Here is a 22,874-nt window from a genome sequence, read left to right on the forward strand (position 1 = left end):
AGAACAGAGAAAATGCCTCTGGGTATGCCAAAACAACTTTGGGGGTATTTCAGAAGGCTTTTGAGAATCCTTAAATGATAACCCATCACTGGAGCCTGAAGGAACAACAAAAAAGATGATTAAAACAATTAGCTTGGGGTTCCCTGGTGGCGCAGTGGTTGAGAGTCCGCCTGCCGATGCAGGGGACACGGGTTCGTGCCCCGGTCCGGGAAGATCCCACATGCCGCAGAGCGGCTAGGCCCGTGAGCCATGGACGCTGAGCCTGCGCGTCCGGAGCCTGTGCTCTGCAACGGGAGAGGCCACACAGTGAGAGGTCCACGTACCGCAAAAAAAAAAAAAAAAAAAAAACAATTAGCTACAAGAACAAATAAGAAAAAATAGGGACTACTTCTCACTTTGGGAAGCTCAAGAAATACCACTGGATAAAAGCAGAGTTCCTTATGATAACAACAAAAATTGACTAAATTAAAAATCCACATAACAATAGCATTGATAGGGACACAAATAAGTGTTTGCTGATCCTTAATGGACATTTGCCATAACATATTTAAATGCTAAATGGAATCATTTCAACAAGTGGCCTTATGAAAAATTTTACAATATCAAGATGGGGCTTTGAAAACTCTAATGTGCTTACAAATCACATGGGAATATTGTTAAAATGTAGGTTCTAATTCAGTAGGTCTGGGTAGGGCCAGAGACTGAATTTCTAACAATTTCCCAGATGGTGCTAATGGTTCTGGTCCATGGGTGATACTTTGATTAGCAAGGATCTAGAAAACAATTAATATCTTTTCAATTATTTCAGCAAAGGGGCTTCCCTGGTGGTGCAGTGGTTAAGAATCTGCCTGCCAATGCAAGGGACACGGGTTCGATCCCTGGCCCGGGAAGATCCCACATGCCGCGGAGCAACTAAGCCCGTGCACCACAACTACTAAGCCTGAGCTCTAGAGCCCGCAAGCCACAACTACCGAGCCCATGTGCCACAGCTACTGAAGCCTGCGTGCCTAGAGCCCGTGCTCCACAACAAGAGAAGCCACGACAATGAGAAGCCTCCACTCGCCACAACTAGAGAAAGCCCACGCTCAACAATGAAGACCCAACACAGCCATAAATTAATTAATTAATTTAAAAAAAGAAATCAAAGAGGTCTAAATAAATAAATAAATAATTTCAGCATGATGTAAAGTTTACCTTTGGTTGACATTTTTGCAAAAAATCATTCTTGCTTTGGGTGAGAATGTTTTTGTGAGGAAAACATTCCCTGGAATGTTTATAAAAACCATTTTGGGGCTTCCCTGGTGGTGCAGTGGTTGAGAGTCTGCCTGCCGATGCAGGGGACACGGGTTTGTGCCCCGGTCCGGGAAGGTCCCACATGCCGTGGTACGGCTGGGCCCGTGAGCCATGGCCGCTGAGCCTGCGCGTCCAGAGCCTGTGCTCCGCAGCGGGAGAGGCCACAACAGTGAGAGGCCCGCGTACCGCAAAACAAACAAACAAACAAAAAACATTTTGAACAATTAGTTACTACAAACGCCACTTTTGCTTCTTTCACATAGCTTCACTCTCAATCAAGTACTAGTCACAAGTGATTTTTCCCCTTAATATTATTGGGAAAACAAAACATTTTTTTCTTTTGGTCGTGCCACGTGGCATGTGCGATCTTAGTTCCCCAACCAGAGATCAAACCTGTGCCCCCTGCAGCAGCAGCGCAGAGTTTTAACCACTGGACCGCCAGGGAAGTCCCCAAACCATTTTTATTATAAACCCAAATGCCTTCTAAGGATAGAAGAGCCTTAGAAATGGACTCAGAAACCCCCTTTGTTCTGTGAGCATTTTGACAGGTCTGGCTTTGAGGTTTTAAGCCAGAAGCCCTTTGAATGTAGACCAATTATTTAATGCTTCTGGGTTTATTACCTTCAGCACACCTTCTAGATAAAGCATGAAATTAGGGGCAAGTTTTTTACTCATTTGTGTGCAGTTGCTTGAAAATGACCTTTCAGTCCCCGGCTAGGCAGGACCAGGGTTGGGGAGAGGAGGTCACAATAAGACACAGTAAGGGATCGAGGTCTACTAGAAGGACATCAGAAGTTATGCAGAGCACACAGGCTGAGGCAGTGACCTAATGTTTGTTTACCCCTCCTGAGTGTGCAGGGAAGACAGGAATTCCTCCTTGCATTACAACTCTACAGACACTGCATCTTTCCTTATCTTTGAACAATAAATTCCTTAACATGGTACACATTTTGTTAAGGTTCTCTTAATGTTTGATGATGCCCAAGAAGTCAAATTCATTTAGGTACATTCAGGGTTCTGTGTTTCTTCATGGGTATTAGCTATAAGAATATGTGCTAAAAGTGACTATCAGATTTAATGACTGTGGACCCTGAACGGCATTTTATCTAAGAGCCAGAATTGATCTCCCTCGTTTTGTCTGTGTGTAATGGATGGAATATTTGTGTCCCCGCTCCCAGATACATATGGTGAAGCTCTAACCATCAATGTGATGGTATTTGGAGATGGGGCCTTTGAGAGGTAATTAGAGTTAGATGAGGTCAGGAGGGTAGAGTCTTCATGATGGGACTAGTGGCCTTATAAGGAGAGGAAAGACTTCTCTGGCAAAGCTTTAAAAAAATATTATGAGTGTGGCAATGGTCGTTTCCTCAGAATAGTATTCCCTCTAGCTGATTTAAGCAAAAGAGGTTTTTGTTTTGTTTTGTTTTAATAGAGCAGTAAAAGGCTTACAGATTAATTGAGAAACAGTCTTGAGGTTGAGAAATTTCCAAAGCCACACCACACAATTGGGCCACCTGGGAGCAGGGCCACAATAGGAAGTCCGATTATGGCTGCTGACTACACACCCAGCCCCTGCTACAACTGTGTCTTATGCCTCTCACCCCATTTCCTTCAGTCCTGAATTCAAGTTTTTCACGAGTGCATCTTTTTGGCACAACCTGAATCATAGCCAGAACTCTAGCTGTGTTGGAGTCTGGAAAGTGTTACTTTTAGCTTTCCAGCCTCTGCAGTTTAGGAAGGAGGTTGAAAAGATTATTAAATAGTTAAAACCATAGTATCAGCCATAATAAGCAAAACAAAATGGGCAAAAGTTTCAAACTCACTTAAATCAACTTATGAAATTCTAGCTTTTGGCCCTCGGGGAATTCGCCCTAATGACACACTAAATTACCCATTTGCCTAGGACCCATTCCCTCTAAACAGGCTTGGTTTTTCACCATCCGTTTTCATCCCTGTACCAGACCTATCTCCTAAGTCTCCTCACATCCTCGTGGCCTCATCTGTTCCCTACCTGAGCGCTGCTTGCCCTGGTTCCTGATTAAGAGCAGGCCAGCAATGGTGGACTCGCTCATCCCATTCCAGTAATTACAAAACCTTGAGGATTCACCATTTAACACTGGTTATCTCAGCCTCCACTGCAAATTCTGGGGAGAAAAGGCCAGGCTCTGATATGGCCTCCATCACTTTTATCATGGCAGAAACCACAGCCGCTCCAGTAGCTGGGGGTCCAATCCCACCAGCTGTACGGAAGGAAGATGGGAAAGTTAACACTGGCAAACCCGAGGTGAGAAACAGGATACAGAAGGAAGTACGTGGATAGCCTGTTCTCCCTTCTTAACATAGAGGCCTGTTCTGAGATGCTGGGAATTCATGAGTTCTCTCTGGAGTTGTTCTGCATAACTGAGCAACCATTTGAATGTCCTATAACTAGATCTCCTTAACATGATTTTTAAAATTTATTTCTAGCCTTCCTTTTTGCCTCATTCTTGCTCCCCCAGGACTGCACTCCACAAGAAAACATGTGCTCATGAGATTAACCTCAGACTCTTTTCTCAGGAACCCAGGCTAAGAGAACACCCTTGCATATAGCAGTCTCTCAGTATAGAAAGACATTTTGTTTTTGCTAACCACATCCAACTTCTTAAAATCTGGCTCAAAATATTCCCCTCTAGAGAAACCCGTACTTCACTAATCATTTCATTACTTTTTTTTTTTTTTTTTTTTTCTTTTTGCGGTACGCAGGCCTCTCACCGTTGTGGCCTCTCCCGTTGCGGAGCACAGGCTCCGGACGCGCAGGCTCAGCGGCCATGGCTCACAGCGGGCCCAGCCGCTCCGTGGCATGTGGGATCTTCCCGGACCGGGGCACGAACCCGTGTCCCCTGCATCAGCAGGCGGACTCCCAACCACTGCGCCACCAGGGAAGCCCCATTTCATTACTTCTTATCCAACCTCATTTACTCTTAATTTTTTCCTGAATGTTTCCTATGATTATATTAATTTGTGCATTTCTTCACATCATTTGTGCATACCGTCACCAGCAAAGCCCACTGGGGTCCCAGAAAAAAATAAGACGGAATCTCGGTGGTAAGGTCTAACCTGCTCTTTCGCGCTTCGTCTAGCTTCACGTACAGAGGCCTCAGACTCGGCGCTTCATACCAGAGTTTCTCACGAGAAATGGCCAGCGGACACCTCAGCTGCTGGGTCCTGGGCGGAAGCGCTGTGCAGTACACTGCAATTCAAGATGGCGGCGGCGTGCAGAGTCGCTGCGCCCAGCACTTGTGATCTCGAGCAGCGAGCACAGCTGCGCCCACCTCTGAGAACTCCGCCCCCTCCCCCGCTGACAAGATCCCGGTAAAGCAGACACACCCACCGTGGCCTGTCCCGGGGGGCATGTGTTCTAGAGGCAAGCTTGCGCCTCTTCTTTCTTTGATCAAAGAGTAAAAAGCTTTTCTTTGCTCCTGATCCAAATCGGGTCTCATTCCGTTGGCCCCAGTGACACAGAGCAGGAGGACGCCTGTTGGAGGCAGACTTGGGAGGGTCAATAACAGTATTAGGTCTGATTTTCTCCTTTCCTCAAGCTGTTAAGAGCATGGACTGTCACTTTTTTAAGATACATTTTCTCAGTAATGCTTAATACAAGGGCTCTGCCACAAAGTGTGCCCAGTGTAAACGTGGTTTGAGGTTTAGAGAGGAGGTGTCCGTCCACCCTCTGGTGCTTCCCTGCCTGCATTAGCATTTCTTCTAAGCCCACTTTGTCTTCCTGAGGCAGCCCCAGGCTTTCCAGGGCCAACCTGCTGCACGCCCCCCACCCCCACCCCGGTTCCGACCTCCAATAGGAATTATCTTCCTCCTGCATGCAGTTCTCTGTCCGCTGCTCAGCCTTGAAAAACAACAGACTTGGTCTGGGTCCGATTCTTGACTACTCGGCTGATATACAATTTATGCCAAGTCATTAATGACTAAAGGGAGGACACCTGAGGTGAATTCATGTATTTAAGGATATCCTGTAAACAGCTGCCTTAAATCGATGTGGACTTACTCTAAAAATGAAATTTAGACACTAAAGTAGCTTTCATTGAAGGAAAATTTTCTGAGCAAGATGATTTAAATTAAGTGATTGCAGTGTTGAACTGCAATATTCTAGAACTCCAGTATATCATGCTATTGATTGTTAAGAACCACTCTTTTTGTTGGTGTGATACCATTATTTTAGTATTTAAAAAACCTGAAATCTGAATTATTTATGTCTTGAGAAGTACCTAGAGAGTTAAACCCAGCATTGAAAGGGAGGCTTTACGATTTCTCAAGGTGTCTAGGCTAGTGAGTGAAAAAGATTGGAAGTCTTAACACAGATTTTCCCAAATCAAATTCTTTCTAGTTCTACTTCTTGAAAGAAGTATTTTTAAAAATTATTTTTAGCATTAACCTGAGTATATAAAGAAGGAGAGTCTCCCTAAAAGAGAATTATAAAAAACAGACTCAGTCTTACCCTCAAAATATCTGCACTTCGAATGGGGTCAGGTTGATAGCAAAAACAATCAGTGTTCAGTGGTGGAAACTCCTTATCTGTTTGATTGATTTGTTTTGTTTGTTTGAACAAAGGCTGTTTCATAGCAGAAATTAAGAACCAGGCATCTTGCAAATCGACCGCTGGGCCTTAGTAACAAAAACTACAGCTCACTGTCAATAAAAATATTGAAGTCCTTAATAAAAAATAAAAATTTCTAAAATATTATATTAGCACATAAAGATAAGATTACTTGTAGGTAAAAGATGAGAGAAAGAAATTTGGATTTAGTTTATATTTAATCTCTTAACTATTCCTCCAGCTAGTATAAAATATGAAAAATCATTCCTAGTGGCTAGAAAAATTTGCCCCCAAACTAGGCTCACCATCAAAGATGTCACCATTGATACACATGGTTCTTAAGATCAGACCTGCAAAGAAAATCAAATAATTTAATTCAATTTTCAGGATTTATTTTTTTCACTTTTTGTAATGTTAGTTTATTTGGTATAAGTACTATTTTATTGCATTTCCCCTGCTATTAATTCAAAGTAGAATGGTAATGTATGTTTAATATTTATATTTTTGAAATTTAAGTTTCTTTAATGTTATATAAAATGTTATACATTTTATAGGTGACATCTGCCAAATACTTAGTTTCAATGATTTAAAAAAATTTTTCTGAATTCTGAACAGTTTTTAAATAAACAACAGGTATTAATACCAGGTTATCAATACATTATGAAAGAGACTTCCCTGGTGGTACAGTGGTTAAGACTTTGCCTGCCAATGCAGGGGCTGCAGGTTTGATCCCCGGTCAGGGAGCTAAGATCCCACATGCCTCACAGCCAAAAAAAAAACCCAAAACATAAAACAGAAGCAATATTGTAACAAATTCAATAAAAGCTTTAAAAATTGTCCACATCAAAAAAAATTATTTAAAAAATACATTATGAAAAAAATATGAAAATATCAGTATGTCATTCTGCTCCAATAGTGTCATCATGATTTTCTGTGGCTCTTCTTAATAATGCCACTTAAATGACCACCAGTTCTCGTCGGCTGAATGTGCAAGTGAATGTTCAGTGTATTTTTTCTGATACTCCCCTCCCCAATGCCTCTCTCTCCTCTGAACAACTCATTATTTCTTCTTCCCAGGGGTGTCTTCTGACCCTGCAAACTCGGAAAGGGGAAAACAGCTATTTCTTGAGCATCAACTCTGTGCCTAGCACTGTGTTCCATGCTTTCCATAATGATCTCATTTAATCATCACAATTATTCAGTGTGGTCCTTGTCAAAATCTCCATTTTATAGCTGAGGAAATGGACGCTAAGTGGTGTTGAATAGCACATGAGCTATCACATTCCTGAGAAGTTGTCTGGCTCCTCTGTGCTGAGCCCAGTGTCCTCTTCCTTTTGCTTCACTACATCAGGACTCTCGGTCTCCTCTTTGTGTACTAAGTCTGCAGAAATTGCTTTATGCACACCTACACAAGATACTTTGTTTTTAAAAACTTGAAGTATTTTTTCAATAATTAAATAGTATTTTATCTTCAACTAAGTTGGTGGGAATAGATGACCTTTATGATCTTCTCATTCCCTGAGGGGGTCTACGAAATGACAAAGAAGGCAAATGCCTAAAATAGCAAAAGGAATGTGGTGAGACAACCCAGAAAACATCCTGAGAAGCCCTTCATGAGGAAAACAGAAACTTGAAGACATAATGAACATATTATGCTTTCTCCTAAAGCAAAAATACAAATTGAGCATCTTACTTGCTCTTTGATATTGAAACCTGTAGAGATTTTCTGAATATTTATTCTCTTTAGGTGATTAGGATTAATGATATCTTCCATTTGTGAAGCACTGTTTGCTAAGCACTTCAGATTTGTCAGCAGTTTACTGAACATTGTGAACTCAGCAGGATTCAAACTCCATAGGGTTTTATTTTTCTTCAATCACTGCTTTAAAACATGCTCCATCGAATCTCCCCTTCCCAAGACTTTATGGTGTCTCCGGCAGATGCCAGTTTTCTGAATTTTTCAGGTTGTAAAAGATATACTCCAGTGCCATCCACTTCCAAGGAGAGGGGGCATCTCTTGATGATTTCCCCCCTTCCCCACCCCACACATCTTCTGAGCCCTTTGCTGTGTTGAAGACAGGGAGACAGAATTCTCAAAGGGAGCGGAAATGTTTTTACTTACCGGTTGCCACTGTGATCTCTGCCCTCTCCCAGGGCAACCATCCAAATCTGTACCTCTTGGGAGACACCTGATGATTCTCTGGAAGGCTCTTCTGCAGCCTCTTCACTGAGTTGCCACCTCTCATGGGAAATTAGCTCCAGTGGACCTTTTCCAATCTCCCCCAGCTCCCATCCCTATATAATCCATTCTACAAGCTTTTGCTGCTGGGGTCTCTTCTTAGTCACACGTTACGGTGGGGTTCCAGTAATTCAAGATTTCCATGGTATCCACTTGACCTAGAGAAGTCTCATGCATCTTTTTCCTGCCAGATAATGGAAATGTGCCCTATTCCCCTACTGCTCATTTTCTCTACCCTGAGTTTTTTCCCTAATTCTCTTTCCCATTGCTTACATAGGCACAAAGTGCAGTTTAGCAAATCCATTCATTGCATAAGTAGGTAACCAACTGAAAAATGAGATTCCAGGCTCAACTTCTTGCCAGCACCCCTGTCCCCAATCTCTACAAATCATTCTCTCGGGGAAACCCGTTGGTTTCTTTTAGAAGGAGCACCCTCCAAGGGTGGAAGGAAAAGACGTGGAACTCTTTCTGAAGCTGAAGATTACAATTCAGTAGTTCCCTCAAGATTAGATTAGTGAGTAGAGAGTGATAACTGAGGCAGCAGAATGAATTTGCCTCTTAATAAATCTCAATCATCTCTTTGTCCTCTAATTATCATCTATTTTCCCCAAGTTTGGAGCCAAGTTGCCAGTTCTGAGACAATAAGAAAAGTCCCACTCAGTATCTTATCACAAATGCAATGTATATGAACTCCACACAATTCTGAATGATAGGTATTATTATGACTTAGAGTGAAGCTCAAAAAATAATCAGTGTTATGCTGTGAGGGGAAGAGAATTTCCATCATCTCATACCATGCTTGGCACTAGAGCTCAATAAATACTTATTGAATAAATAAATAATGTGACTGAATAGCCAAGGTCATGCTTAGGAAGTGGAGAAATGACATTTAAACTCAGTTCTTTTTGACTATCAACATCTCCCTAAATAAAGTGTCATCCTCACACCAACACTGATTATAACCACAGCCCAGTGTTATAACATCTCCTTCTGTCTGACTCAGATGTATCTTTCAGAGAAATTATCTCATTTCTCTCCCCATATTGGAATCTAGCCCCAGGAGGGTTCCATCTACATACATGTGAAACCAATTAGCAGGTCCTAAGAACAGAATGAGCTTATCCTGCCTGATCTTGGCTTTCTATATTTTGCAGTTGCATATGGTTGGTGAAGTCACTCCATGGCAGAATTTTTAACTTTCACACAGATCATTCTCCCCTGAGCTTTTCTGTTTTCAGTTGCTTAATAAGCAATAAGGATCTGTGTGACATTTATCATCTCTTAATTACTGTAGGTTCTCAACTTCAGTGTCTTTATAAGGCTGGTGAGTTACTTATAGGGACTTTAAACTCAAAAAGTATTGGGTGGGTGAATGAGTGAATGGATGGATGGATGGATGGATGGATGAAATGGGTGAATGCCTACATTTCAGGTAGTTGACACCACGTAAACGTATCTTGATTAATCGGCATTCGTAAACCAAAAAGCAGCTGAATCTTAGAAACTTAGAGAACTATGCAAACAGTGCTCCAACAAGAAGCTATACCCTATACAAATATAGGAAATATATGAAAAACTCACTTTAAAATACTTACTTAAAAATTGACACTTGCCAATTATAGAGGAAAAAATATTTTAAAATATTTGGTTATAGATAGAGCTGAGCCAAATGGAGACACTGAGGATTTGGGAAGAGCACCTCTGAGAGAAGATAAACGTTTTCTTATCACTTTACCAGCACTGGTTGAATCTCAAGTAACCTTTGTGTTCCTTGCCAAAGCTACAGCAGAGGGCTAGCTTGGGAGGGCAGCAACTCAAACCCTGCCTGTACCTGTATGAAATGGGACAGGTTGGTGGTTATTCTCCTCGGGCACTGCTTCTAAGGTCCAGGGCCCAAGGCTATGAGATGCAAAATGAATGAAAGTACAAGGAACATATTTGCATTTGGCTTTGAATAGCATGATTACGGTGGCCCAAAGATATGTAGTGGTCTCTAACAATCATTTAAAAAACAGCAGAAACTAACACAACATTGTAAAGAAATTATACTCCAAAAAAGATGTTAAAAAAAATTAAAAAAACTAACCAAGGTGTTGAGAAGTGCAGGGAAACAGTTTGTAGGCTTGGTGTGGAAGGCTAGAGGATCAGGGAGGGGTGGTGGCCACCCAGCACCACACAGGGTCCCCTTCTGAGACAGGAGAGAAGCCTTGGTGTCTATTCTTGGCATTGATCTGACTCTCTCGTAAGTTTCTGGCAACCTCCCAGAGAGAACAGCGTGTTCCGGGCTGAGCGTATACAGGGCTTCAAAAACATGTTTGTGCGTGCAGCCCAGTAGGCAGGGGCTGGCTTAGTCAATCCTCGCCAAGTACTGCCTCTCTGGACTGTCAGGAGGAAGACTTGGACTCAGACCTGCTGTGCAAGTCCTGGTGTTTCTGAGATGCCCAAATAATCGGTGCAGAGATCAATTTTTAGGGAACCTGAATGTTCCTGTAGACCATGGTCCAATAAATATTCTGTTGCAAGGAGTAAATATAGACTGAGTTTCAGCTAACCTCCTATTATGGTCACAAAGGCCTCCTTTGGATACTTGCACCTGTTTTCCAGGGTTAGATCTTCCGGCTCGGCATGATTACTCACCCTGTGGGAGCTGAGATAATGCAGATTAGCTCCAGCCCTGGGTACTGCCAGCCTGAAGGGACTGACTCATTCCCTGCTCCTCACACGGCCTTTTCAGGAGAGTGAAATCTGAGCAGAAGGGATTAGTCAGCCTGACCTAAGGGACCCATGAGGGGGTGTTTGGGGTTTCCAGTAAACAGAAAAGGGGTTATCAGAATGACCTTGGGCTCCTGGGCCCTGTGGGCAGGCAACACAGGTTCACTTGTCTTGGACTCTAACAGCAAACAGCAGCCAAAATATTGTGGAATATCTTAGGGACAAACTATTGCAGATCAAAAGACATCATCATTATAGACCTATTCTTGTAGACAAGGTAGGTCTATAAAAAAATGGGGACTACCATAGAACTTTCTGAAATCAACTGTTGGAATTTCTTCATCTTTGAATATAGCCAGCCCTTTCTTTAACTACTCCTAACACATCTTTCCTAGTATGGTCTTGCACTGTAATTTACTGAACACCCAGTCTTACCACACTCCCCTCTCCCCCTTCCCCTGCCCCCCACCTCCACCAGGAACTCTCTCCTAAGTGTCATGACTCCATTGGACTTCTCCATCCCACTGTTTTATTAGCCCCTCAAATTCAACTTGTCCAAAATTATTCTTGTCATAAGAAACAGTATAGTATAGTGGTTAGGAAGCAAAACAAATCACATAGGTATTGGTATGGGACCAACTGAGCTCGAATCCTGCCTATACCTCTTAATTAGCTATGTGATCTTAGGTAATTGCGTAACCTCTCTGTACTGCAGTTTAATTGTCTAAAATAAACACAGCAGTACTTTCGTCACAGGGTTGTAGTGAGAATTAAATGAGTTAAAACATGTAAAATGATTAGCACCATTATCTTTGCCATATTAGATTTGCCATAAGTAATAGTTAAAAGAATCAATGAAGTAACACATTCAATGGTGAATTCAATATTAAATGCTCAAGCTATTAATAACAAAAAAAGTCAAAAAGTGAAATTACAGAATTGGAGAAGCCCAGATTGGAGCAGCGATTTTGACAGTTAGTAACCAGGTAATCTTGGTTAAGTCACATAACTTTTCTGATCCCCAATTCCACACATATAAAAAATAGGGATGGTACTAGCAGCTGACAAATGCTGGCTGCTGACTATGTGTCAGGCATTACTGAAGCACTTGAGAAGCATTATAAATAACTAGACAAAGATTTAATAATCATTTCAGAATAATCACTGATGATAGAGAATGTAACATTCTTCTCTTCATTCATTCAATAGTTATGTTAACTCCTACTAAACGCTAGGAGTTGAGATTCAAAAGGAACAAATTGCAAAATATTTGAACAGGCAGTCCACCAAAGAAGATAAACAAACAGCCAGTAAGCACGTGAGAAGCTGTTTAACATGATTAGCTCTCAGAGAAATGCAAATTAAAACTGCAAATACATATCACTGCACACCCATTGAAATAGCTAAAATTAAAAAGGCTGACACCACTAAATGTTGACAAGAATGTGCAGCAGCTAGAACTCTCATATATTGCTGATGGGAGTGAAAAAATGTCCATCACTTTGGAAAACTGTTTGGCACTTTCTTATAAAGTTAAATATATGCCCACTGACTGACCTTTCTATTCCACTCCTAGATATTTACCCAAGGGAAATGGAAACATGTCCACAAAAAGACTTGAGCAAGAATGTTTATAGTAAGTTTGTCCATTGCCTTAGTCAAGGTTCCCCAGAGACACAGAACCACTAGGCTGTGTGTATATATACAGAGAGAGAAAGATTTATTTTAAGGAATTGGCTCATGTGATTATAGGGACTCTCGAGTCTGAAATCTGCAGGGCAGGCTGGAGACCCAGAGAAGAGTTAATGTTTCAGTCCTGAATCTGAAGGCAGTCTGGAAGCAGGATCCCTTCTTCCTCTGAGGACCTCGGTCTTTTTCTTGTAGGCCTTCAACTGACTGGATGAGGCCCACACATAATATGGAGGGTAATCTGCCTCCATAATATGGAGTAAAATGAGTTTGAGTACACTCAAAGTCTGATTTAAATGTTAATCACTTCTAAAAAAAACACCTTCACAGCACCATCTAGATTGGTGTTTGACCAAATATCTGGGTACCATAGTCTAATCAAGTTGACGCATATAATTAACCATCATCCATCATTACCCCAAACTGGAAATAACCCAAATGTCTGCCAACAGGAGAATGGATAAACATATTGTGGTACGTTCATACAATGGAATTATTACTAAGCAATAAAGTACTTCTGTACTAATAAAGAGGTACAAACTATTGATACATAGAAAAACATGGATGAATCTCCAAAATATTATGTTGAGAGAAAGAAGCCAGACAACAAAGAGCATATACTATATAATTCTATTTCTACTAAGTTCAAGAGCACGTAAATCTAACCTCTGGTGATAGAAATAGCACAGTGTTGCTCTTGGGAGGTGAGGATTTACTGAAAAGAAGCAGAAAGGAACATTCTGGGGTAATACATGTGCTCTTTATCTTGATTAGAGTATTGATTACACAGGTAGATATGTTTATAAAAATTCATCCAATTATATATTTAAAGATTGTGCATTTTGCTATATGTAAATTTTACCTTAATCTTTTGAAAAACTGAAGAGATTACAGTTCTTTCCTTTAAGAAGGTTATAGCCTAGTTGGGGAGACGGTAGGCAGACTGCTGATACAACATGGTATGATGAATGAGGCACTTAACCTAATTAGCTTACTAAAGTTTTCAAAAGAGTCAGTGGGGAGTGAGCACAAGTATTTCTTAAAGTGCCCCATGAGGGCTTCCCTGGCGGCACAGTGGTTAAGAAACCACCTGCCAATGCAGAGGACATGGGTTCTAGCCCTGGTCCAGGAAGACCCCACATGCCGCGGAGCAACTAAGTCTGTGCGCCACAACTACTGAGCCTGTGCTCTAGAGCCCACGAGCCACAACTACTGAAGCCCATGCACCACAATTACTCAGCCTGCAGTCTAGAGCCTGCACACCACAACTACTGAAGCCCACACGCCTAGAGCCCCATGCTCCGCAACAAGAGAAGCTACCGTAATGAGAAGCCAGTGCACAGCAATGAAGAGTAGCCCCCGCTCACCGCCAATTAGAGAAAGCCTGCGAGCAGTGACAAAGACCCAATGCAGCCAAAAATAAATAAATAAATAAGTTTTTAAAATAATAATTAAAAAAAATAAAGTGCCCCATGAGGTCTAGGACTTTGACTACCATTATTCACCTTTGAATCCCCAGCACCTGGTACAGGATCCAGCTCAACAAATACTTGTTGAATAAATTCTATACCTACACACACACACACAAACACCCATATGCACACAAATGAAAAAAAAAAAACAACCTGTGCCAGTAATTATCACCTGCTTTCTACTTCTTCCAGGTTTTATTTACATCATGTATTCTCATGAATCTGTGAGAACCTTGAGAATAGAACCCAGAGATGACAAAAAGTTTCCCCTTGTCTATCAACTCCAAGCACTTGGCAGTGGCAGTCTACACACCATGTTGAGGAGGATTCAGAGGCTGAGTCTGGGTTAAACAGGAGAGAATAACTTGATTGGTTAGAATTGCCTGCCACAGATGTGAAAAGTGATATGCCACACTTTTGCCGTCTCAAGAGAGCTCAGACTTAAGCACCATGTAATATCTGAATAAGAAAGGTAAACTATACATATAGAGGAAGAACATGTTCCGTGAGTTAGTCAGCCCTGTCCCAAGGCAGAAAAAAAATGTCAGGACTATTGAAAACCAACTCAAATATCAACACACTGCAAGAGGTCCTATCTTGATTTATTAAGTTGTGTCCTGTGTTTAGAAATGGACAGATTTCCTCCTGTGGGCTGCAACCCATACTGATGGCATATTCTTGAATAGATATATTCATACATTCTATTCATTTCTGTTTGCTAGATGTGTGTGTGTGTGTACTTAAACTTTTCCAGCATGTGTGGGGTCTACGAGTTACTTATAAACATCTAGAATTCAGCTGGAAAAGGCAAGTAGGGTATGATTATAATAATAATCACCATTTATTAAAAGTTAACCATGTGGGCTTCCCTGGTGGTGCAGTGGTTAAGAATCCATCTGCCAATGCAGGGGACACGGGTTCGAGCCCTGGTGCAGGAAGATCCCACATTCCACGGAGCAACAACTACTGAGCCTGCGCTCTAGAGCCTGCGAGCCACAACTACTGAGCCTGCGCTCTAGAGCCTGCGAGCCACAACTACTGAGCCTGCGTGCTGCAACTACTGAAGCCCGCGTGCCTAGAGCCCATGCTCCGCAACAAGAGAAGCCACCGCAATAAGAAGCCTGCGCACTGCAACAAAGAGTAGCCCCCGCTCACTGCAACTAGAGAAAGCCTGCACGCAGCAATGAAGACCCAACACAGCCAAAAATAAAAATAAATAAAATAAATTTTAAAAAAAATGTTAACCATGTGCCTGGCATTGTACTAAACATGCTCATTTTATTTACTTTCCCATCAATTCTACAATGAGGTAATTACTGCCCCTAGTTGTAAAGAGAGAAATTGTCTCAGAGTGAGTGGGTGGCAGAGAGGAATTCTAATCCAGTGTGGATGACTTGGTTTGTTAGTCTGTGTGGCCAGCAATTCGGCTACATGATCTCCAGAAGCAACTCTTGTGCTTTTCCAAAAGAGAGTATCTTGAGACCTCACTGGTAGAGTTGTCTGATAGTGCAGCAATACGTGGGATGCCAGATTGGGAGATCAGGTCCCCTCTCTGGCATTGCCAGGACAGACAGACCAGAATTGTGCAGGTCTTGTTTTAGAAATTTTCTCATTACCTCTCTGGTAGTTTTTGCTTCTAGCTTGACCCTGATCTCTAACCTGTAATCTATTGTTAAAAAGAAAACAAATTCTTCCATAATTGTGGCTTTCAGACTGGGCACAAAAAATCAAAGAATTAGAGAGTGAGAAAGAAGTACAAATTGTCCGTTTCTGGATGACTTATGTGTCACTTTCATGCATCCAAAGCAAAGTTACAGAAGACACTGGTCTCATCAGTGGTTGACAGTCCCTAGGAATACACTAGCATGGCCTCTGCATGGCTCACACTGAGATCCTGGCCAAGCAGAGGTAAAAAATACACTCAAAAATGAGGAAGAGAGGGCTTCCCTGGTGGCGCAGTGGTTGAGAGTCCGCCTGCCGATGCAGGGGACACAGGTTCGTGCCCTGGTCCGGGAAGATCCCATATGCCGCGGAGCGGCTGGGCCCGTGAGCCACGGCCGCTGAGCCTGCGCGCCCGGATCCTGTGCTCCGCAACGGGAGAGGCCACAACAGTGAGAGGCCTGTGTACCGCACAAAAAAAAAAAAAAATGAGGAAGAGAGATAAGAAGGGAAGGGAGAAGAAGAGAGGAAGGGAGAAAGTGAGAAAGGGAAGTAGGTCAGAAAGAAATGAAATCAAATAAATGGAATTACTAATGAAACTGTCTGTTTCCTTGCTACACAGAGAGAAACTAACTGCAATTTTATTTTTCTTCCAGATTATGTAAACACAGGATAGAAACTGTGGTTCTAAGGCCTCTTCCTGATTCCCAGATCTCTCTCCTATGAAGGGCAGAGCAGGTTTGTTTGAAACTGTAACCAGGAGATTAACAAAAGTTGCCACAGACCTTTTTGTCTTCCTTGAGCTTTCCGGTTGAGTTTTCTTCAGAGCTGCATTTTTTTAAATTTTACTTTTTTAAAATTGAACTACAGTTGATTTATAATGTTGTGTTAGTTTCTGGTATAGAGGAAAGTGATTCAGTTATTCATATAAATATATTTTTTCAGATTCTTTTACATTATAGTTTATTGCAAGATATTGAATATAGTTCCCTGTGCTATACAGTAGGACCTTGTTGTTTATATATTTTGTATATAGTAGTGTGTATCTGCTAATTCCAAACTCCTAATTTATCCCTCCTTACCTTTCCACTTTGGTAACCATAAGTTCGTTTTCTATGTCTGTGAGTCCATTTCTGTTTTGTAAATATGTTCACTTGTAGCATTTTTTAAGATTCCACATGTAAGTGATATCATGTGGTATTTGTCTTTTTCTGTCTGATTTACTTCACTTAGTATGGTAATCTCTAGGTCCATCCAGGTTGCTGCAAATGGCACTATTTCATTCTTTTCCATGGCTGAGTAGTATTCCATTGTGTGTGTGTGTGTGTGTGTGTGTGTGTGTGTGTACCACATCTTCTTTATCCATTCGTCTGTTGATGGACACCTAGGTTGCTTCCATATCTTGGCTACTGTAAATAGTGCTGCTCTGAGCATTGGTGTGCATGTATCTTTTCAAAATAGAGTTTTCTCTGGATATATGCCCAGGAGTAGGATTGCTGGATAGTATGGTAACTCTATTTTTAGTTTTTTAAGGAACCTCCACACTGTTCTCCATAGTGGCTGCACCAATTTACATTCCCACCGACACTGTAGGAGGGTTCCCTTTTCTCCACACCCTCTCCAGCATTTATTATTTGTAGTCTTTTTGATGGTGGCCATTCTGACTGGTGTGAAGTGATAACTCATCATAGTTTTGATGTGCATTTCTCTAATAATTAGTGATGATGAGCATCTTTTCATGTGCCTCTTGGCCATCTGTATGTCTTATTTGGAGAAATGTCTATTTAGGTCTTCTGTCCATTTTTTGATTGTTTTTTTTTTTTGATATCGAGCTGTTTGTATATTTTGGAAACTAATCCCTTGTTGGTTGCATCATTTATCAATACTTTCTCCCAGTCTGTAGGTCGTCTTTTTGTTTTGTTTATGGTTTCCTTTGCTGTACAAAAGTTTATAAGTTTGATTAGGTCCCATTTGTTTATTTTTGCTTTTATTTCTTTCGTTTTGTGAGACTGACCTAAGAACACATTGCTACAATTTACATCAGAGAGTATTTTGCATATGTTCTCTCCTAGGAGTTTTATGGTGTCATGTCTTGTATTTAAGTCTTCAAGTCATTTTGAATTTATTTTTAGAATTGAGAGCTGCTGGTAGTTCCACTGCTCTGATTCATGGCAGGGAGAAAACTCTCCTACACTGCCTCCTTCAGGCCAAACAGCCAAGAGCAAAGAACCTTTAACGAAGTCAGCCTGGAACAGTTTGCCTCAGAGAGTTTGTACCACAGGAAAAAAATCATTGCAGTTAAAATGCAATTAAAAGCCCATGGTCCATGCCATGCATGTCTTAGAAACTCTATATGTCCTCAGACGTATTCCACACAATGTCTCCCACCCAGCAGACTCATGTACCATCTGAGCATTTATTAAGGTTCAACTATACACAAGACACTTTAGATGCTTTACATGCATCATTTCATTTAGTTCCCAAATCAGGTAGTTAATCACTACTATCCAAATAAAGAAATTGACACGTGGGTTAAGAAACTGGCCCAAGCTCACACAGTTAAGTGGCACAATCAAGATTAAAACCCAACTACTGAATTCCAAAATTCAGATTCTTCCACCCACCCCCACCCCGTGTCACACTGTATTGCTAATGCACAGGAGCAAAGCTTTGCAGTTTCTTTGTATGTATCTTTATCGTAGAATCAGCCAAAGTTACTTAGAAACAACGCTGCTGCCTAAGCTTTTCTCTGATGGATCATCCTAAGAAGAGGCCTTTCATTGTTCTTCTGACTTCAGCAATACTGGGAGTTCTGGGGCTCCTGAAGGACTGTAATTATGTCAATGCTTCTGTAAACAATCTATCCCTTGAACACTGCTGTGGCGAGAATTACAAACAGCGCTCGAACGCCAAATGTTGCCTCTGTCCCTTCATCCACTTTTGTCCTGCAAGAAAGGTTTCCTCTTTTTTCTTTCATGCAATTTAAAAAATTCTTTAGTTTTTTTTTTTTTTTTTTTTTCCTGTACGCGGGCCTCTCACTGCTGTGGCCTCTCCCGTTGCGGAGCACAGGCTCTGGATGCGCAGGTTCAGCGGCCATGGCTCACGGGCCCAGCCGCTCCGCAGCATGTGGGATCCTCCCGGACCGGGGCATGAACCCGCATCCCCTGCATCGGCAGGCGCACTCCCAACCACTGCGCCACCAGGGAAGCCCTCTTTAGCTTTTTGATATTAAAAAATGCAAGGCTATCGTTCCTTTTTACTCAAGTAAATTATTTCATTTGATTGGAGTGTTTTATATGGGAAGAAAAGGAATTATTAATCTTTTGTTTAGATTTTTTTCACATCTAAATCTTCAGAATTGTATATATATTTTTTTGGCATGGAAGGAGAGTTGAGGTTAATGGTAAAGGCAGTTATCTGCATTAAGCCTCATGAGATGCTCTGAAAATCATATCATATAAATGTTATGTAGTTGTATCATAATTATTATCACTATAAATTTATAGGGTTGCAAAAGAATAATTATGGTAATAATAATATTCCATTGGTTTCCCATGCTGCTTCCCCATGGTTCAAGATGTTTCATAATTTGATCCCACCCAGCCCTGCCAACCTTATTCTCTACTCTCTACAACAGATGTTCATCTTCTACTTGTGTCAAACTTGTCTAATTGGTGACCGTGAATGCTCATTGTATGTTATAGCGTTAACCTTGCACTGAGGCTACTCACCTTAAACTCCACCCCTTCCGCTGTCCTACTTTTACTCAAATTATTACCCAACCCCACCCTTCTTCAGTTCACAGCTCAAGTCCACCTGCCTGACCACTGGTCCACAGTGACCCCTCTCTTCCCTCAACACTGACAGCACTTACTATGACCACCAACTGAGCTCTCACTGACTTATCACAGTCTTATGTGTTTGTGCATTTGTCAAAATCCCTATAGGAAATAAACTGCGTACTCAATAGGGGTGATTGAAGAGAATTTCACCAAGGAATATTTATAGAAATGTAGATAGCAAGGAATGATGAAGCACCTGGGACAGAGGCAACAAGAAGCAGCCTTGACTACCCTAGGTCTGAAGGAAAAAAGTGGAGAACAGTAGCTTAGGAGAAGGGCTCATAACAGGAGCTGAGGCCTTGAGGAAGGAATTCAGCCACCATCAAGAGAAGGCTCAGCAGGGAAGGAGCCTGGAAGTGTCCCCATCTCTGTCTCCTCCTGCTCTTTAGTCTACGGCTGGTTTTCCCACTGAACCCACCAAGAAGCCAGGGGAAAGGAGTTTGGCTCATGCAGCCCATGAAAGTCATCCTGCCAGGACCCTGAACAGGGGAGAGAGAGAGAGTTTGTGTTCTGAAAGGCAGCTATGTGTTTTTGTCTTTCTTCCTGAATTAAATTGATTATAATCTCCATTGGTTCCCACCTCTTCTCAATTAAACAGGTTCCCTGAAATCTGATATGGGGCAGTGAATAAATGTCTTCCCTTGTGACTCTGGGCAATGTCTGGGCTCCTGGACCTTAGGAAGACCCCTGGTACCTAACTTCTACTTCAAAATCACCTTAAATGCCCCACGATGATAGTTCTGTTTTGTCAATTCTTCTGTGCTTGATTAAGCACTAAGAACGAATCCACTGGTGTCTTTAATTTAAAAAGTACGAGGTAGCATCATTATTATATTTCCTTGGCTGGATTAGCATATATTTGCATAGTTGTTATACAATATCATTGAGGCATACCTCTATCTGAGAAAACCAATTACTAAAGAAGAAATTTCAGCACACCTAATCTACTTAGTGTCACTAAAATTTAAAAAAAAAGAAAGAAAAAGGAAAAAATAAGAAAAGAAAGAAAATAATCAACTGCCTTTTGAAGGATGTTTTTACACATTTCATGCATTGATTCTCATCAGTGACAAGTGTGACCAAACACAGGAAGAAGGCAATTTATCAATGAAATATAAATTTTGAAAATTATTTTTTTTATTTTTATTTTTTTGTGGTACGCGGGCCTCTCACTGCCGCAGCGTCTCCCATTGCGGAGCACAGGCTCCGGACGCGCAGGCTCAGCGGCCATGGCTCACGGGCCCAGCCGCTCCGAGGCATGAGGGATCTTCCCGGACCGGGGCATGAACTCATGTCCCCTGCATCGGCAGGCAGACTCTCAACCACTGCGCCACCAGGGAAGCCCTGAAAATCATTTCTAATCAACCGTTTTATGGCAGGCTGACAGAAAAATAGCTCAGTTAGATAGCATCTAATTTTAAAAACTCACTGTATACCTTTTTTTTTTTTAACATCTTTAATGGAGTATGACTGCTTTACAATGTTGTTAGTTTCTGCTGTATAACAAAATGAATCAGCTATACGTATACATATATCCCCATATCCCTTCCCTCTTATGTCTCCCTCCCACCCTCCCTATCCCACCTCTCTAGGTGGTCACAAAGCACTGAGCTGATCTCTCTCTGCTATGCGGCTGCTTCCCACTAGCTATCTATTTTACATTTCATAGTGTATATATGTCCATGCCACTCTCTCACTTCGTCCCAGCTTACCCTTCCTCCTCCCTGTGTCCTCAAGTCCATTCTCTACATCTGCGTCTTTATTCCTGTCTACCCCTAGGTTCATCAGAACCTTATTTTTTTTTAGATTCCATATATATGTTAGCATACAGTATTTGTTTTTCTCTTTCTGACTTTCTTCATTCTGCATGACAGACTCTAGGTCCATCCACCTCACTACAAACAATTCAATTTTGTTTCTTTTTATGGCTGACTAATATTCCATTGTATATATGTGCCACATCTTCTTTATCCATTCCTCTGTTGATGGACACTTCGGTTGCTTCCATGTCCTGGCTATTGTAAATAGATGTGCAATGAACATTGTGGTACATGACTCTTTTTGAACTATGGTTTTCTCAGGGTATATGCCCAGTAGTGGGATTGCTGGGTCATATGGTAGTTCTATTTTTAGTTTTTTAAGGAACCTCCATGCTGTTCTCCATAGTGGCTGTATCAATTTACATTCCCACCAACAGTGCAAGAGCGTTCCCTTTTCTCCACACCCTCTCCAGCATTTATTGTTTCTAGATTTTTTATGATGGTCATTCTGAATGGTGTGAGGTGATACCTCATTGTAGTTTTGACTTGCATTTATCTAACGATTAGTGATGTTGAGCATTCTTTCATGTGTTTGTTGGCAATCTGCATATCTTCTTTGGAGAAATGTCTATTTAGGTCTTCTGCCCATTTTTGGGTTGGGTTGTTTGTGTTTTTGATATTGAGCTGCATGAGCTGCTTGTAAATTTTGGAGATTAATCCTTTGTCAGTTGCTTCGTTTGCAAATATTTTCTCCCATTCTGAGGGTTGTCTTTTGGTCTTTTTTATGGTTTCCTTTGCTGTGCAGAAGCTTTGAAGTTTCATTAGGTCCCATTTGTTTATTTTTGTTTTTATTTCCATTTCTCTAGGAGGTGGGTCAAAAAGGATCTTGCTGTAATTTATGTCAAAGAGTGTTCTTCCTGTGTTTTCCACTGTTACCTTTTATTCTTACTACATAGTAAAAAACAAACAAGCAAACAAAAACTTTGAGCTACTGAAAGTGAATCTTGCCATGAATTGGTACCAACACTCCCCTCTTCCTTCCACATTTTGCACAGAACCACACACATATTAGTACTGAATAAATTATTGAAAGTGAAAGAATAATTAAATGAAATCCGCCAATCCCCCCTGTTCATTCATTCTGATATGCGGTAACCCTCACTACTGGGAATCTCATTGCCAATCTATACTCCTCCTGCTACAAAGTTAACCTTCACCTACTCTTCCCTCCATGAAGATGGAAACAGCTGATCAACCCTCTTTATCCACAGGATACATTTTCAAGTGACTCCACAGCCTTCATTAAATAGTAAAAGGAGTGATTGCATCCTTGATAAACCCACTTACAGAAGGGCAAAGTTCCACAAATTAATCAATTTGCCTCTTTGCTAATCCTCCACATCAATGTTATTTCCATCTCCATCCTCCACCTCAAAAAAGCCCAGGAAGGTCAGGGACCTGGTTTACCTTGTTCTCCCTTTGATTCCCAGCAGCCAACAAAGTACCTGGCACATAGAAGAAGCTCAAAAAGTATTTCCCAAAGTGAACAGAAATCCACCACACATCACCTTCAGCTGTAGCTTCACTCTAAGAAAATATTACTCACTGGTAGAAAGCTCT

At 41.4% G+C, this 22,874-nt stretch overlaps 1 protein-coding gene across 2 annotated transcripts; it reads right to left on the reverse strand.

The window, feature by feature from the left end:
* Nucleotides 1-1,551: 1,551 nt before the first annotated feature.
* Nucleotides 1,552-8,361, reverse strand: LOC309810393 (uncharacterized protein). 2 transcript variants are annotated; one of them, XR_014294974.1, is made up of 4 exons: nucleotides 8,004-8,361; nucleotides 6,187-6,231; nucleotides 4,390-4,807; nucleotides 1,552-3,017 (listed from the first exon to the last, which is right to left on the reverse strand). XR_014294974.1 is itself a non-coding variant. In XM_082632391.1 (3 exons), exons 1-3 carry the CDS (start codon nucleotides 8,125-8,127, stop codon nucleotides 4,530-4,532), a joined length of 447 nt encoding a protein of 148 aa, XP_082488517.1. In that variant the 5' UTR covers nucleotides 8,128-8,361; the 3' UTR covers nucleotides 4,057-4,529. The 2 variants fall into 2 exon arrangements, 1 of the variants encoding a protein (XP_082488517.1); XM_082632391.1 differs by lacking the exon at nucleotides 1,552-3,017 and having other exon boundaries at nucleotides 4,057-4,807.
* Between the last annotated feature and the right edge of the window lie 14,513 nt (nucleotides 8,362-22,874).

This window comes from Mesoplodon mirus, assembly GCF_964341445.2.
Source record: "Mesoplodon mirus genome assembly, chromosome: 9".
Taxonomy (NCBI): Eukaryota; Metazoa; Chordata; class Mammalia; order Artiodactyla; family Ziphiidae; genus Mesoplodon; species Mesoplodon mirus.